At 44.8% G+C, this 18649-nt stretch overlaps 1 protein-coding gene across 1 annotated transcript in view; it reads left to right on the forward strand.

Annotated features, from left to right (window-relative positions):
- The first annotated feature begins 558 nt into the window (after window positions 1-558).
- Window positions 559-18649, forward strand: part of LOC126295052 (poly [ADP-ribose] polymerase tankyrase-1-like) — a 41799-nt gene continuing 23708 nt past the window's right edge. Inside the window, exon 1 of the mRNA XM_049987300.1 lies at window positions 559-1139. Coding sequence (XP_049843257.1) covers window positions 559-1139 — 581 coding nt within the window. The remainder of the gene's footprint in view (window positions 1140-18649) is intronic.

An 18649-nucleotide genomic window follows, 5' to 3' on the forward strand; every position in this document is an offset into this window, starting at 1 on the left:
CGGCCTGTACGCTTTTGTGCTGTACGTGTCCCTTCACGTTTCCACTTCACTATCACATCGAAAACATTGGACCTAAGGATGTTTAGGAATGTGGAAATCTCGCGTACAGAAGTATGACACAAGTGACACTCGATCACCTGACCACATACGAAGCCCGCGAGTTCTGCGAAGCGCCCCATTCTGCTCTCTCACGATGTCCAATGACTACTGAAGTCGCTGATATGGAGTACCTGGCAGTAGGTGGCAGCAAAATGCACCTAAATGAGAAATGTATATTTTTGGGGGTGTCCAGATACTTTTGATTTCGTAGTCTATATCAGTGATTACGCCTATAAAGTACTTTTCATCTGAGGTGAGTGCAATATTCTCTGCATGATTTATTGCATCCTTGGTGGATTTTCCTTTCCTGAAACCATAATGCTTGGGGCTCAGCCTAACACCTGTCTGTAGTCTCTCAGGTGGCGGCACAGGTGCTTCCACTACCAGAAGATCACTACAGCTGTATTGCACTGTATGACGGTGCAGTCCATTGTAAACTACATTTCAGGTCCAGCTGAGATGGTGCACAGTCTGGATGACGAGGGCAGCCTTGTGGACGACCTGACGAAGAAAATGGCGTCCGGCGAGGGCGCCGACCTCACTCTTGTGGTGGGTAGTGCACAGCTGCACGTCCACAGTTTCATGCTCTCTGCCCGGAGCCCCGTGTTTGCAGCGATGCTGCGGCACGACACCTCGGGCCCCTCTGGCCGCCTCTTGGAGATCGGTGATATGGACGAGGATGTGGCATGCCAAATGCTCTACTTCATGTACACCGACAAGGTGCCCTATCTGCACAGCTTGGCGCCTCAGCTGCTTGCTGCTAGTGACAAGTACGGCCTCCCTCTGCTGAAACGGAAGTGCGAGCAACAGCTGGTGACGTCACTGACTGTGGAGAATGCGGCCTCTGCGGTGGTGCTGGCACTGCGGTACAAGTGTCCCCAGCTGAAGGAGCGTGCCATCCAACTCATCAGGGCACACCCTCTGGACGTGATGGCCACCGAGGGCTGGCAGCGGGATCTGTGCACACACCCAGAGATGGCCACAGAGGTTTCCCGTCTGATAGCTGCGCCGTCATCAAACCAGTTATATTCGGAAATCAGGTAGCACTATCTCTACCTCTCTCTATCTGCATTTCTATCCAATATACACACTTTCTCACTCTCTCTCTCACTCTCTCTCTCCCTCCTCTCTCTCTCTCATACACACACACATACACACACACACACACACACACACACACACACACACACACACACACTCACTAAAACACCCACAAACACACCCACCCACATACCCACACCCTCACAAATATGCAAACCCAAACTACTAGACCCACACAAACACACATGCCCACCCACCCATACACCCAACTATCCACATGCCCACCCACCCACATGCCCACCCACTCACACAAACATCCACCCACACAAACACCCACCCATTCAAACACCCACCCACACTTACACCTACCCAAACAAAACACCCACCCAGCCACCAACACACAACACACCAACACATGCACACCCACATCCACATCCACAACCACAACCATACTCTTCACACACATAAACGAGCCGAAAAATGAACGACCAACTACTTAATAGCACATTAGTACACCTTGAGTACAGTACAATAAGCTGTCTACATCGGACTCCTTGGTTGGTTTCCAGAAAAAGGTAGCGCCAGGTCTATGCACAGACCAGTTAGTTAGTTAGTTACATATTCCACAGATGATTTAGGTCACTTAAGCGAATCTTTTGCTGAAATGATGCGGAGTCAATTTAAGGATGTATATACATGACTACCTCAGAGGACACTTCTTTTTTCACATAGGCAGTATGATCTGCACAGATTTTTTGTTTTGTTTTCTTTAATCAAATTTGTATGTGGGTCACAAGTTGCAGCATCTTCTAAATCTTTGATGCTAAGTGAGGCCATAGAGGCATGATTTCAAATGAACTTCTGACCAAAAAGTGGCTCTGGTAGCTGGAGATTGAGCTTTCTTTTAGTCCTGTCTTTTGAGTTCTTGTGGTGATATTTCCATGGAAAAGTTCATTACCTAAACACACATTTCTTTAGCAGTGAAATACAAGTTTTTGTTGATTTGGCATTAAAAATGTTTTAATAATACAAACTATTTTTATACATATTTTCATGTACTATTTCATCCCCTTATGTACTGAATTTCCAAAAACACTACAATTGTATTTTTTTATTTCTAATTAAGAAGCGAAATACAAGTTTCTTAGATTTAGCTTTAAAAATACTTTCTTAATTATACATATTCACAAAAATTTTCATTCTCTATACCATCCCCATAAAGGTTGAATTTCCAAAAATGCTAAAACTGAGAAGTTAAATACCAATTTTCACAGATGCTTCAGTAGTATTTTAATAACAATTTATTTTCAATAAAACTTTAACCCAATATTTTAACCCTTTATGGTTGAGATTCCAAAAATGCAGAAGCATTTATTTCTTTATTTTTTATTGAGAAGCCAAACACTAATTTCGTAGTTCTAGCTTAAAAATACACCTAGCAGATTCAGAAGATGTAGGTTGCAGTAGGTACTGGGAGAATGCATTTAGAATAAAAATTTGTATCCCTTGTTTCACTCCCTCAGGACTGAGTTTCCAAATCCACCGAGACACACACTTTTTATTTCTAACTAAGAATTCAAATACCAGTTTCTGTAGATGTAACTGTAAAAATGCTTTAATAGTTCTTTCATAATGAATTATTAAAAACGAGCTTTCATCCTCTCTTTCATACCCATAGGGGTTAATTCGTTAGAATTCCCAAACATCTATTTCTTTCTTCAGTTAAAACTTCCGGGCTGAGAGGCCGTGGTCGATGTATAAAATTTCCACCTGACGTTTCGTCTCCAGCTGCGGGAGACATCTTCCGAGGTCGTCCGGCTACTGCCACTGAGGCTCTTTTTTTTTTTCCTTTATTGTCATTTTATACCTACAAAGGTAGGCCGGCAGCGGCCTAATATGCCGCTCTTCGGCCACAAGAAACATACAAGAGATAAAAACAGGAAGACATAATCTCAAAACACAGACATGGAGGACAAAAAACCAGAAGACAACAGAGAATAAAAAGAAATGAAGTCGTTCACCGACGCAGCACTGTTTCAGTTTTAAAAAGACGGGCAGCACAGCACGGAACAGAGAACACTAGCACAGGTGAACGGTGGAGCAGAAAACGAAGAAACACTCGAGGCACAGACGGGACGAAAGACACGGACACTGCGGAGATGGGCTTCGGCGCTTGCAGGGGCACTGTCCACACCGAAAAGCTGGGGGCCTGCCAAGGGAAAAAACAGGGGGAGGGAAGGAGGGAGGGGGAGATAGGATGCCAGGGAGGAGGAGGGGAGAAAACGAAAAGAGGGGGGTGGAAGCCCAGGGAGAGGGGGAGGGGAGGTAAGGATGGAAGGAGGGAGAGAGGGAGGGAGAGAAGGGAGAGAGGGTGCCCACAGGAAAATGAGAGGAGAGGGGAAGGCAAGGCTCAAAGTTGGTAGGAGGGGTAGATGGAGGGGAGGAGGGCATCATCCGGGAGGGGGAGTCGGCGGAAGCCACCTTGGGAGAGGGTGTGGAGAGTGTGAAGATGGAGAGCAGGTGGGATACAGGAGTACAGGCGCGGCAGTGGGTTGGGGTGGGAGAGGATGGAAGAGACAAGCGGGTGGGGAGGATCAAGCTTGCAGGAGGTGTAGAGGATCCGTATCCGTTGAAGGAAGAGGAGGAGGTGTGGGAAGGGGATGAGGTCATAGAGGAGCCGCGTGGGGGAAGGGAGGCGGATGCGATAGGCGAGGCGGAGTGCATGCCGTTCAAGGATTTGAAGGGATTTGTAAAAGGTAGGCGGGGCAGAGATCCAGGCGGGATGGGCATAACAGAGGATAGGGCGGATGAGAGATTTATAGTTGTGGAGGACGGTGGAGGGGTCCAGACCCCATGTGCGGCCAGAAAGGAGCTTCAGGAGGTGGAGTCGGGAGCGTGCCTTGGCTTGGATTGTCCGGAGATGAGGGGTCCAGGAGAGGCGACGGTCAAGGGTGACGCCAAGGTACTTGAGGGTGGGTGTGAGGTTAATAGGACGGCCATAAATGGTAAGATAGAAATCAAGGAGACGGAAGGAAGGGGTGGTTTTGCCTACGATGATTGCCTGGGTCTTGGAAGGATTGACCTTGAGCAACCACTGGTTACACCAAGAGGTGAACCGGTCAAGATGGGATTGGAGAAGGTGTTGGGAGCGTTGCAGGGTGGGGGCAAGGGCAAGGAAGGCGGTGTCATCGGCGTACTGGAGAAGGTGAAGGGGGGGTGCAGGTGGAGGCATGTCCGCTGTATAAAGAAGGTAAAGAAGAGGGGAAAGGACGGAACCTTGGGGCACACCGGCAGAGGGGTAGAAGGTGTAGGAATCAGTGTTGTGGATAGTGACATAGGAAGGGCGGTGGGAAATGAAGGAGGCGATCAGACGGACGTAGTTAATAGGAAGAGCAAAGGTTTGGAGCTTGAAGAGGAGACCAGAATGCCACACTCGGTCATAGGCGCGTTCAAGGTCAAGGGAGAGGAATATGGCGGAGCGACGGGAGTTGAGTTGTTCGGAGAGGAGGTGAGGGAGGTGAAGGAGAAGGTCATCGGCAGAGAAGGATGGTCGAAAGCCACATTGGGTGGAGGGAAGGAAGCGGTGCCGGTGGAGATGCTGGTGGATGCGGCGGGTTAGAATGGATTCCAGGACCTTGCTGAAGACCGAGGTAAGGCTTATAGGACGGTAGGAGGAGACAGCGGAAGGTGGTTTATCGGGTTTGAGGAACATCAGGATCCGGGAGGTTTTCCACAGGTCGGGGTAGAAGCCGGTGGACAAGACCACATTGTACAGCCTGGCCAGGGTGGAGAGGAAGGGGGCGGGAGCTTCACGGAGGTGACGGTAAGTAACACGGTCGTGACCAGGAGCAGTGTTGCGTTTGGTGCGGAGTATATCGATGATGTCTTGAGTAGTTATAGGGGTATTGAGTTCAGTGTGTGTAATGTTGTCCAAGTACTGGAAGCCAGGAGCTAGTGGAGGGATAGAGGTGTCAGTTCGATCGCGGACATCGGGGAAGAGGGAATAATCGAACTGGGGATCGTCAGGGATGGTAAAGACATCGGTGAGGTAGGAGGCAAAATGGTTGGCCTTACTAAGGTTGTCAGGAAAGGGATTGTCATTATGAAGGAGAGGATAGTAAGGGGGGGGTTTTGATCCAGTAAGGCGGCGGAAGGCTGACCAGTATTTGGACGAGTTAATAGGTAGGGTAGCATTAAGACGGGTGCATGTCTGTCACCAGTCCCGGCGTTTCTTAGCCGCGAGCAAGTTCCGGATGTGTCTCTGGAGTTGCCGGTGGCGTTGTAGTGTGTCCCGGTCACGCGTGTGGAGGAAGGCACGGTAGAGACGACGGGATTCTCGAAGGAGGAGGACGGCCTGTGGGGGTAAAGTGGGACGGTGCGGGTGGATGGCGACGGTAGGGATGTGGGCCTCCACGGCCTCAGACAAGGTCTGCTGGAGAAAGGATGCAGCATGGGTTATGTCATGTGGGCGGTGGTAGGTGAGGGGGTGGCTATCGACTCGGGTAGTAAGGGTATCCCGGTATGCATTCCAGTCGGCACGGGAGTAATCATGGACATACTTGGGGGGAGGGTCAAGGCGAGGATCGGGACGGGGGCGACGACCGTCTGATATGGTAAGAAGGACAGGGAGATGGTCACTGCCAATAGGGTCGAGGACGTCCACCGCTATGCGGCCAAGGAGGTTGGGGGAGGCTAGGACGACATCGGGTGTGGTATTGGATTCAGGGCGGGTGTGTTGGGGAAGAGGAAGGACATCTCCTTGGATGGTGGCGAGGAACCGATGCCACCGCCGTAACTGGGTGGCGGAGCGACTATGGATATTGAGATCTGCGGCAATCACGTAGGAGGAGAAGGTACAGTCGATGTGGGAAAGGAAGTCAAAAGGAATAGGGGCAGAGGGGCGGACATAGATGGTGGCGCAGGTAACGGTGAGGCCGGGGAAGAATAGACTAAGGATCAGGTGTTCCGTGGGGTTGGGAAGGAGGGGTTGGAGCCGAACAGGGATCTGGCGATGGTGGCCAATGGCAACTCCGCCACGCGCTATCGGGAGGGGGTTGTCAGAGCGGTGAAGGAGGTAGGGCGAGGTATGGACAGTATGGTGGGGCTGGAGAAATGTTTCGTTTAGGAGGAAGGCATCCACACGGTGGGTGGTGAGGGTATGCATAAGGAGATTCTTGTTGACAGGAAGGGAACGGATGTTGTTAAACAGGATACGTTGCTGTCGCGCCATAGTGGGAATTTAGACGAGGGTGTCGAGACGGGAGAAGGTAAAATGGGCCTGGTTATGGGAGTAGGTGGCGTAAGTGTTGAGCTGGAAGACGGAACGGGCGGCAAGGGATATCTGCCGGAGGGTGTGGGGGCGCTGAAAGGGGTGGATGTTCTGAAGGACAACGGTTACAAAGCGGATGATGTCCTCAGCTGTGGGGGGGGGGGGACGGAGGGAATTGCCGGGAGGGGTGGGGGCATCCAAGGGGCGGACAGGGACAGTGAGTTCAGGAGCGGAGGGAGGGGGTCGGGCCTTGCACTTTTGGGAGTAGGTTGGGTGTTGGAGGTTACAGGTGTTACAGGAGGGGGGGGACTGAAGGTTGGGGCACTGCCGGAGGAAGTGTGCTTCTTTGCAGTGCGGGCAGACGGGGGCCTCGCGGCACTCAGATGTAGGATGTGCATTATAGCGCAACACTGAGGCTCCAGGTACTCTCGCATTTATAGAGCGCATAGAGGGCACCACCATTCGTCACGTGATGCCGACAGTATGCCTATCTTTGGAGGCGTCATTATTCTCGATTAAGAGTAATCGATTGTCATTCTTCTTGCGCAACGTCGATATCCATATTTTGTCCAATTTTAAAACTTCCTCTTTTCTATTAAAATTGTTGTGGTGTTTGTGGATCTCTATTGCTTCCCTATACATGCGTGCATGATAATGGGATGTTCGTGCTAGAACGCTAGTCTCATTAAATTTAATTTCGTGGTTCCCATCTCGAAAAACATGCTCAGCTACGGCCGATTTTTCGATGTGTCCTAAGCGACAGTTTCTCTTATGTTCGGCTAAGCGGGTGTTTACACTTCTTTTTGTTGTTCCAATGTATACTTGTCCACAACTGCATGGAATTTTGTATACCCCAGGTGTTGCTAGGGGGTGTCGAGCGTCTTTTGCAGTTCTTAAATATTCCTTAATCTTCTTGGTGGGTCTGAAGATAGTTTCGATCCCATGTTTAGCCAAAACTTTGCCGATGCGGTCCGTGACTTTATTAATGAACGGTAAGAAAACTTTTCCAGTAGGTGACCGTTGTTGCTCTGGAATTCTGGCTTCTTTTCTTCTTTGATGGAGGGCTCGATCAATTTCCTTGCTGGTATATCCGTTTTTCATGAAGGCCGAACGTAAGTGATATAATTCGTCTTGCAAGTAAGCCGGCTCGCAGATTTTGTTGGCTCTGTCCACCAAGGTTTTCATGACACTTCTCTTTTGCCTAGGATGATGGTTTGATTCCTTGTGGAGGTATCGATCCGTGTGAGTGTTCTTTCTATATACCTTGTGGCCCAGCGTCCCATCCACCCGTTTAATTACCGACACATCCAGGAAATTGAGTTGACCGTTGCTCTCTTTCTCCATCGTAAACTGTATCTTCGGGTTAATACTGTTCAGGTGCACCAAGAAGACATCCAGCTCTTCTTCACCATGAGTCCACACTACAAATGTGTCATCAACATAGCGGTACCATTTAGCTGGCTTTTTACTGGCAGTCTGCAGCGCTCGCTGTTCGAAGATCTCCATAAATAAATTGGCAACTGCTGGGCTGAGAGGGCTTCCCATCGCCACCCCGTCGATCTGTTCGTAAAACTCGTTGTTGTACTGGAAATAAGTTGTCGTCAGGCAGTGTCTAAATAAATCCACTAAGTCAGTCGGGAAAATATCTGCTATATATGAAATAGCTTCGTTTACAGGCACCATGGTGAACAATGACACTACATCGAAGCTCACAAGAATGTCACTTGAGCTAACGTTAATCTCCTGGGCAGTAGCCGGACGACCTCGGAAGATGTCTCCCGCAGCTGGAGACGAAACGTCAGGTGGAAATTTTATACATCGACCACGGCCTCTCAGCCCGGAAGTTTTAACTGAAGACTATTCCGGCCGTGAAAGCCTGCACTCTATGATTAAACGCCTCTACGGGGAGGAAATGTCAGTTTCGGTTCGGTCACTGGAGGGACTGCGCAAGAGGAAAGCACAACAACTGTGTACTCTTACTTTCCTGCTACGCTGCCGGGACACCGCGACAGTGCCGAAGTTTCTGAAGGCGAGGAGAATGTTTCACTCGGCGCAAGCGAATCGTATTTACAACCGCATGGAACTAGCGATGCTACGGGAACGAATTCACCAGACGCGGCGGGAACTAGCGGCAACTAGCAGTAAGCTGTTATATCTCCATTTGTATATAAGTAACATAATGCAGTGTTATGACTGGAATAAGGTAGACTGTCTAACGTTCAGGACTATGGAGCTCAGTGCAGAAATGGCAACTAACAGGCAGAAGAGGAAATTCGATGGCCTACAGAAAGGTAGGAGTGAAATATCAGTCGCTGGCAACTCTCGAACTGTGATTAACATGTCTGGGAGAGAATTAACAAAAGAGGAACATTCAGTTCTATCGAAAGGAGGCAACTTTGCAGTCACGCCACTAAAGGTTCCGACGGAGGACATTATAGCAAATGTGGAGGCGGGAATCCGTTTGTTATCATCGCATTCCGCGGATGAAATCAGGACTGAAACAGCCAGAATATTACGCCAAGCGAAACCACCTACCAGCAATTTGTCTAAACCGGAAAGGAGGGCATTGAGGGAGATCAATGCGGACAAGAGCATTATTGTACTTGCAGCTGATAAAGGGAATGCTACGGTTTTGTTGAACACCGAAGATTATCACAAGAAGATTAGTGACCTTTTGGATCCCACTACGTATAAAAAGCTTCAGAATGATCCTACAAACAAAATTTTGAGAAATACCAATCAACTGGTAAAACAATCTTCTCTTTCTTCGGATGATAAAAAACAACTCTGCAAAACGGAAGCTTATCCTCCCAGGCTATATGGACTCCCGAAGGTACATAAAGCACAGGTACCGTTAAGACCGATTGTGAGTGCTATAGGATCTCCAACACAAGAGGTGGCCAGATATCTCGCCTGCTTGCTGCAACCATACATTGGCAGAACTGACAGTTATATTAAAAACTCGGCACATTTTATTGAAAAACTGAGGGAGATTAACGTTAGCTCAAGTGACATTCTTGTGAGCTTCGATGTAGTGTCATTGTTCACCATGGTGCCTGTAAACGAAGCTATTTCATATATAGCAGATATTTTCCCGACTGACTTAGTGGCTTTATTTAGACACTGCCTGACGACAACTTATTTCCAGTACAACAACGAGTTTTACGAACAGATCGACGGGGTGGCGATGGGAAGCCCTCTCAGCCCAGCAGTTGCCAATTTATTTATGGAGATCTTCGAACAGCGAGCGCTGCAGACTGCCAGTAAAAAAGCCAGCTAAATGGTACCGCTATGTTGATGACACATTTGTAGTGTGGACTCATGGTGAAGAAGAGCTGGATGTCTTCTTGGTGCACCTGAACAGTATTAACCCGAAGATACAGTTTACGATGGAGAAAGAGAGCAACGGTCAACTCAATTTCCTGGATGTGTCGGTAATTAAACGGGTGGATGGGACGCTGGGCCACAAGGTATATAGAAAGAACACTCACACGGATCGATACCTCCACAAGGAATCAAACCATCATCCTAGGCAAAAGAGAGGTGTCATGAAAACCTTGGTGGACAGAGCCAACAAAATCTGCGAGCCGGCTTACTTGCAAGACGAATTATATCACTTACGTTCGGCCTTCATGAAAAACGGATATACCAGCAAGGAAATTGATCGAGCCCTCCATCAAAGAAGAAAAGAAGCCAGAATTCCAGAGCAACAACGGTCACCTACTGGAAAAGTTTTCTTACCGTTCATTAATAAAGTCACGGACCGCATCGGCAAAGTTTTGGCTAAACATGGGATCGAAACTATCTTCAGACCCACCAAGAAGATTAAGGAATATTTAAGAACTGCAAAAGACGCTCGACACCCCCTAGCAACACCTGGGGTATACAAAATTCCATGCAGTTGTGGACAAGTATACATTGGAACAACAAAAAGAAGTGTAAACACCCGCTTAGCCGAACATAAGAGAAACTGTCGCTTAGGACACATCGAAAAATCGGCCGTAGCTGAGCATGTTTTTCGAGATGGGAACCACGAAATTAAATTTAATGAGACTAGCGTTCTAGCACGAACATCCCATTATCATGCACGCATGTATAGGGAAGCAATAGAGATCCACAAACACCACAACAATTTTAATAGAAAAGAGGAAGTTTTAAAATTGGACAAAATATGGATATCGACGTTGCGCAAGAAGAATGACAATCGATTACTCTTAATCGAGAATAATGACGCCTCCAAAGATAGGCATACTGTCGGCATCACGTGACGAATGGTGGTGCCCTCTATGCGCTCTATAAATGCGAGAGTACCTGGAGCCTCAGTGGCAGTAGCCGGACGACCTCGGAAGATGTCTCCCGCAGCTGGAGACGAAACGTCAGGTGGAAATTTTATACATCGACCACGGCCTCTCAGCCCGGAAGTTTTAACTGAAGACTATTCCGGCCGTGAAAGCCTGCACTCTATGATCTATTTCTTTGCTTCTGACCAAGAAACCAAATACCAGTTTTCATACTGACTTAATAGCAACATATTTAAAAAAAAAAAAAAACATTTCATTGTCTATTTCACACCCCTCTTAGGAGAAGAATTTCAAAAAATCGCTTTTTAGACGATGCCCACCATATAAGATCAGTACTCTCTGAAAATTACAAGTTTGTACCCTTAGCAGTTGGGGCTGGGCAATGATGAGCCATCAGTCTGGGCATTGCTTTTTAGATATCTAGCATTAAGGAACACATTATTTTTTAGTCATATTCATGCAGCTACACTTAAAAACAAGTTTCTTTTGGTTCTTTGTACTGGCTACCATTTTTTATATGCAAATTCGTTCATGGAATATAAGGAGTTTTCCAGCAGATATGACTGTATGTTCAATTGAAAATATATTTTGCTATCTCCTATACATTTTATTTTATTGAGCAAATGATGAAATATATTGCTGCACATTGTACTCCATGCTAAGCCACTGACAGCTTGAATAATGGTTAATGCTGGTCTTTTTGCCTCTGGTAATGAAAATGTGGTTTTCACTGTTCTCAAATTGTGATAGATTATTTAGGTCGAATTATGTATTGTGTATTGTGACAGCACAGTTAAAATATCTAGCACCATAAAGAGGTACCTATATGACATCTGTTGGTGAACACCACATATTGTTCTTACTGCGCTTTTGTGGAATTGGTACTTCCTTAGTCAGTGGTGAGTTACCACGGAATATTATTCCATAAGGCAGTATCTAGTGGAAATTTGCAAAAACAGTATGTCAGGAGATTAATTCATCTGTTTCTGTGATTAGCAATGATATGAAGAGAAAAACTAGTTGAAGTTAATGGTGTGAAGACCTCAGTAATATTCTTCTTCCAGTTCAAGTTTTCATTTATATATACACCAGAAAATTTGGAGCATTCTACGCTATTTACTGGCTCCTGCTTGTGTGCTGTATCAGTTATTGGTAGTGGTATGCTTTGTGGTACAGAATTGAATATAGTTAGTTTGTTCAAAATTTAGGAAGAGTCCATTTTCTGCGAAGCAGTTATTATATCTTTGCATAACGTCATTTACAATCTTTTCCATTGTAAGAGGTCCATAATTAAAGAATTTGTGGTAGCGAACTCGAGCTGACGTAATTTCGATGTATTGCTCACGCGCTGCCTGCGATATGTAAGCTAGAAGAGAATCTGAGACCAAAGAGCAGTATTGACTGCAGTAGGAGTATGTTGTTGCTTGCGAGCAGTCGTGTCTGGTGTATCGTGTTGGCTGGGCCGGTCGTGTGCAGCGATGGCAGAGCCTGAGCGTTGTAGGATAAGGTAAAAGCAGCCTCGCGCATATATAGTATTGTTACACCAAGTCCCATGTAAAAATTTGTTAATAATAATCTTTCTCATAAAAAGTAACTTTTGACATTCATCTCAATTTAAAGAATTCACTAATTTCTCTAATCCTTGGCCAACCCGATTATTGAAAAGAAAAATCAGTTCTTTCCTTTTATATAAGACAAATCTATCGGCCAGCATTGCACTTGGCTGCGCCAGGAAAATTAGACAATACAATTCTCACTGTGATATTCAGTACATTTACATCATGCAGGACGCCTAATACTACAAGAGTCTCCCATCAGTAGGCGTAAACTTCTCAACAAACAGCAAATGACCTGGTAATTAACTCAACATGTATTTACGACTTATTAGTCCATTTAAGTATAGATGAATGGTCATATGCCTACTGCAATAAGGCTTAAAACCAGTAAATAATAGTGCATTTTCAATTGCGGTTCTACTTTCCAAAACTAATTACATTCAAAGTTGAATTCTGTATTTATAACCTAAGTATAGCTTTAAACTTCTTTTAAATACTCGTTTGCTTTTCGACACTTAGGACCACAAAGCTTAATTTTGGTGTACCTAATAACATCTTTACTTGTACGTCTCCTTCATAAACATGTAGTGCAATAAAACATCATCACTTTCATGTTCACTACAGCATAAATGTTTTCCGAATATAAGTACACCCCCTGTGGTCTCGAAATTCTATTAGGTGTATCATTGTATTTGTCAATTAGGTGTAGTGATAAGAAGTTCAGCTTTCTGTTGTAAATTCTGTTCTAATGTCTGTTTCTGAGTTTGGAGCAGAGGGGTGAGGGAGGAGAGAGGAGGGGGAAGGACTGGTACATGGAAGGGTTCCTCTGGGAGACTCAATATAACCTGTGCAGTAGCTGCGGGTGTGTGAGCTGGCAGTAGGGTCTATAGGGAGAAGGGTGTGGGGTGGGCCTCCCCAGTCGCCTCAGGTGTTACCTGACACCAGAAGTGTAACCTGATTCTAGGCTAAAACTGTCTCATACTGTTCCTAATGACCTACTTGTGAAAAGGTCTGGAATAATGCTAGGGAAAGCTGTGCATGCAATTCAGCACTATCTGCTCTGCCTTCATGTATTTCGTGCTTATATGCAGGGTGTGGCAGAACCGACTAAGCAATTTTAACGAGCAATAAAAAGTAAATCTGGATTTTTAGAGAAAAAATGTTTTTATTTTCTATATTAGTATAATATACCATCTTACACTACTGGCCATTAAATTTGCTACACCACGAAGATGACGTGCTAAAGACGCGACATTTAACCGACAGGAAGAAGATGCTGTGATATGCAAATGATTAGTTCTTCGGAGCATTCACAAAAGGTTGGCGCCTGTGGTGACACCTACAACGTGACAGGAGGAAAGTTTCAAAACTGACTTCTCATACACAATTAGCAGTTGACCGGCGTGACCTGGTGAAACGTTGTTGTGATGCCTCGTGCAAGGAGGAGAAATGCGTACAATCACGTTTCCGACTCTGATGAAGGTCGGATTGTAGCCTATCGCGATTGCAGTTTATCGTATCGCGACATTGCTGCTCGCGTTGGTCGAGATCCAATGACTGTTAGCAGAATATGGAATCGGTGGGTTCAGGAGGGTAATACGGAACGCCGTGCTGGGTCCCAACAGCCTCGTATCACTAGCAGTCGAGATGACAGGCATCTTATCCGCATGGCTGTAACGGATCGTGCAGTCAACAGATGGGGACGTTTGCAAGACAACAACCATCTGCACGAACAGTTGGACGAGGTTTGCAGCAGCATGGACTATCAGCTCGGAGACCACAGCTGTAGTTACCCTTGACGCTGCATCACAGACAGGAGCACCTGCGATGGTGTACTCAACGACGAACCTGGGTGCACGATTGGCAAAATGGCATTTTTTCGGACGGATCAATGTTCTGTTTACAGCATCGTGATGGTCCCATCCGTGTTTGGCGACATCGTGTAATCGTCATCACCGTACTGGCGTATCATCCGGCGTGATGGTATGGGGTGCCATTGGTTACACATCTCGGTCACCTCTTGTTCGCATTGACGGTACTTTGACCAGTGGACGTAACATTTCAGATGTGTTACGACCCGTGGCTCTATCCTTCATTCGCTCCCTGCGAAACCCTACATTTCAGCAGGATAATGGCTGACAGCATGTTGCAGGTCCTGTACGGGCCTTTCTGGATACAGAACATGTTCGACTGGTGCCCTGGCCAGCGCATTCTCCAGATCTTTCACCAATTGAAAACGTCTGGTCAATGGTGGCCGAGCAACAACGCCAGTCACTACTCTTGTTTTTGATTTGCAGAGGAGAGCTAGTAAATGGTCAGTAAATGGTTGGTGTGGTAGTCCAGTGGTGTGAAAGACATCCTCAGTGACTGTTTCCTGTGAAAGATAGTGCAAACTTTTTGTGTTTAAAACTTATGCTAAGGAAAATGGCAGCTAGTAAATTTCGTTGCTGTCTAAACCACACTGACAATTTTTCTTACGCATGAGGGAAATTCACTCCAAAAGCCCAAAGAAAACCAATCACTGATTTGGTTAAGAAGGCATATTAATTTATTTTGATTGTCCTGTTGGTGATCAAGATATAAATTTTGCACCTCATACTGCCTGCATAACCCGTACTACAACGTTAACCGAATGGTTGAAATGAAAACGCCGAGCCATGCCATTCGCTATTCTGATGGTGTGGTGTGAGACTAATGCCCATTATTCAGACTGTTGCTTCTGTCTTACATATATTTCGGGACATTCAAGTAAAACTAGACATAAAATAAAGAATCGAAATGTATCTTCAGTGCATTTGTCTGTGCCCTATGATGAGGGGTTGCCTGTTCCTGTCTGTAACTTGGAAGCCACGGAACCAGTTATCACGTCAAGCCAATCAGAAAGTATTGCACATGTAGAAGAGTACTGCCCTCAATATCAAAACACTTCTGCCTCAGCTCTTTAATCAAAAGGAACTGAACGATTTGGTTCGCGATCTAAAACTTTCGAAAGTGAAATCTGAACTCTTGGGGTCGAGACTGCAACAACGGAACCTTCTAGCTTCAGGGACGAAAATTTACTGTTTCAGATCAAGAGGTGCGTCCTTAGCTCAATATTTCGATATGCAGAATTCAATGTGTATGTGTGTGTGTACAGATGTCAGTGGTCTGATGATGCAGCTAGATATACTACATAGCCCACAGGAGTGGCGACTATTTACTGACTCCAGTAATACCGGATTGAATGTAGTACTACTGCATTATGGCAGTGCATTTCCATCGGCACCTTTGGCTTACGCAGTAGACATGAAAGAAGATTACTTAACCATGGCTTTACTGCTAGAGGCAATCAAATATAAGGATCATGAGTGGCAGCTTTGCTGTGATTTAAGAGTTGTTGCACTCCTTATAGGTTTACAGGCTGGATTCACGAAATACTGCTGATTTCTCAACCGTGACAGCAAGAATCACTATACAGTCAAAATGTGGCCAATGAGGAAGTCATATGTTCCTGGAAACGCAAATGTAAACAAGACCACACTGGTTTATCCCGATGAAATCCTTTTGTCCTCTTCTTCATATCAAGTTGGGCCTTATCAAGATCTTTGTACAATCTCTGGATAAAGGTGGTGAGGCATTCAATCACTTAAAAGAAAAGTTTCCCAAATTAAGTGAGGCAAAGCTGAAAGAGGGTATATTTTTTGGACAACAAATAAAAAATTTGCTGAAAGATCCAACCTTTGATACCAAACTCACAGATATCCAATTAGCCTCTTGGTCTTCTTTTAAAGCAATTGTGAAGGGCTTCTTGGGTAAGACAAGAACTATGTTACTATTGTGAATGATCTGTTGGACAACTATAAGAACATGAGGTGTAGAATGTCACTTAAAATTCACTCTTTACATGCTCACCTTGATTTCTTCCCAGAAAATTTGGAGGTCGTAACCGATGAGCATGGTGAACGCTTTCACCAAGACATTCTTATCATGGAACACCGTTGCCAAGGCTATTGGAACCCTTTGGTGGTGGGTGGCTACTACTGGGGTCTTGTTAGAGAGAATGAGTTAGTTAGTTATGTGTTCCATTTATCAAAAGCACGGAAAACAGTTATGATGTGGAATGTGTCAAACGCCCAAGAAGTGCACACAGGAACCTTATTTTTCGTTATAGTGTTATACCAAATATTTCTGTTATCTATCCCATTCCATTAAATGGCACAAAATGCATATATTATATCTCTAGAATTATTTACTCATATTCAAGAATTCATATGTGGTCTAGAAGGAGTTGTCAAGGAGGTATGATTTCAGTTTGTATTTGAAAGTATTACTGCTGTCTGTCAGACATTTTATTTCATCTGGTGATTTATCAAAAAGTTTTATAGCAGCATATTTTACCCCTTTCTGTGTCAAAGATAGCTTAAGTAAAGGATAGTGTAGGTCTTTCTTTTTTTCTGGTATTGTAATCATGAATGTCGCTGTTGATTTTAAACTGGTCCATGTTGTTGAGAAAAAATTTCATTACTGAGTAAATGTGGTTCGAAGCACTTGTGAGAATTCCTAACCTTTTAAACAGATGCCTACAAGATGTGCGACTATGAACCCCACTCATTATTCTAACTACTTTTTTTTGAGCAGTGAATACATTTTGCTTAAGTGTTGAGTTGCCCCAGAATATTATTCTGTATGACATCAGAGAGTTGAAGTATTTAAAGTATGTTAGCTTACTAATTTATACATCCTCAAAATTGACAATTATTCCGATTGCAAAAGTTGCTGAACCTAGTCGCTTTACGATATCCAAAATATGAATTTTCCTGTTAAGATTCTCATCTATATGTACACCCAAAAACTTAGTATGCTGTACCCTGGCTACTGATTTCTTTTGATGTGTTATGTTTATTGAAGGAATTATACTTTTTGCAGCAGAAAATTGGATGTACTGGGTTTCTTCAAAGTTCAGAGCAAGCCCTTTCGCAGAAAAACAATTAATGACTTTTCCAAAGACCTTATTTGTATCATTTTCTATCGGACCTTCTTTTACTAGATTGTTAATCATGCTTGTGTCATCAGCAAACAGTGTCAGTTCAGCAACATGTTTCACATAAGAACGGAGGTCATTCACATATATCAAGAACAGGAGGACCTTCCCATGATCGAACCTTATGGAACACTTAATGTAATTTCACCCCAGTTAGATGAAGTGGCGAACTCCTTTAAATCACTTGAAGCATATAAAGAGACTTTTTGCTTCCTTTTCTGTAGATATGACTTAAACCACTCATATGCTGTTCCATTTATACCATAGACTTGTAATTTCTCTAACATAATGATGAAGCGACAAACAAAAGAAGAGCTCTGTCGCCGCATTTTTCAAAAACCAAAGACGATTAAAGGTGAAAATATCTTCTGAACTAATTTGGACCTTTTATTGGCATCGTGCTCATACATACATGCAAAATAGTACTGATCTCAAACGTTTTGAATGGGTATTTTTGTCTGACATAATTGTGTCACTTTCACTATTACCATCTTTAATTCTGCTGTGTATCTAGAAAATGTGACGTCATACAGAAAAACTGATTATATCAGCGTATTCAGCACTCCAAAATTACGTAAATCCACCCATTTACAAACCAGATGCAGAAAAATGTTTAAACTTGTTAACTAGTGTAATTGGTTTCTTTCACCAACCCCCCCCCCCCCCCCCCCAACTCACGTGGCACAGTTGCCGAACAGTGAAAAAAGCTTTTCACAAGTAGGTACCCCACTCACACAGTTACAGTCAATCGTAACTTCTGTCTATCCTCGATTTGTTGGCAAAACTGCCTATTCAAAGCCCATCCTAGGTATAAAAATCGTCAGGAACTGCACTAAATGCTTACTCCAAAAATTATTTTCAGCAGTTAGTTGACGAGCTCACTCGTCTGCAAAAACATACTTGACTTTTAGCAACTGGTAACACTGAGCAAATAGAGAACATTGTGATGGGTACAGGGATTAGTGACCACAAGATTGTTGTAGCAAGACTGACCATCGCAACATCCAAACCCACCAAAAGCAGATAAGCAGCTAAGAGACAGCCTCTACTTCTTCCCAACTATGTTAGTGCAGACGAGATGCTGCTTAACTTCAAAGAAATAGTATCGGAACCAATTGAGAGATTTTTACCAAATAAATTAATAAACGATGGTGCGGATTCCCCATGGTACATGAAATGGGTCAGGAAGCCATTGCTGAAGCAACGAGAAGAGAACGCCAAATGTAAAAGAAAACAAAATTTCCAAGATTGGCGATGTCTTAGTGAAGCTCGAAAGTTACGCAAATGCGAGATGCTCGAAATTTGACTGGATATACAAAGAGATTCTGGTTGTGCGTACAGTACACAAAAGCCGTCTGAGTTC

The sequence above is a fragment of the Schistocerca gregaria genome, chromosome 11 (genome assembly GCF_023897955.1).
Source record: "Schistocerca gregaria isolate iqSchGreg1 chromosome 11, iqSchGreg1.2, whole genome shotgun sequence".
NCBI lineage: Eukaryota > Metazoa > Arthropoda > Insecta > Orthoptera > Acrididae > Schistocerca > Schistocerca gregaria.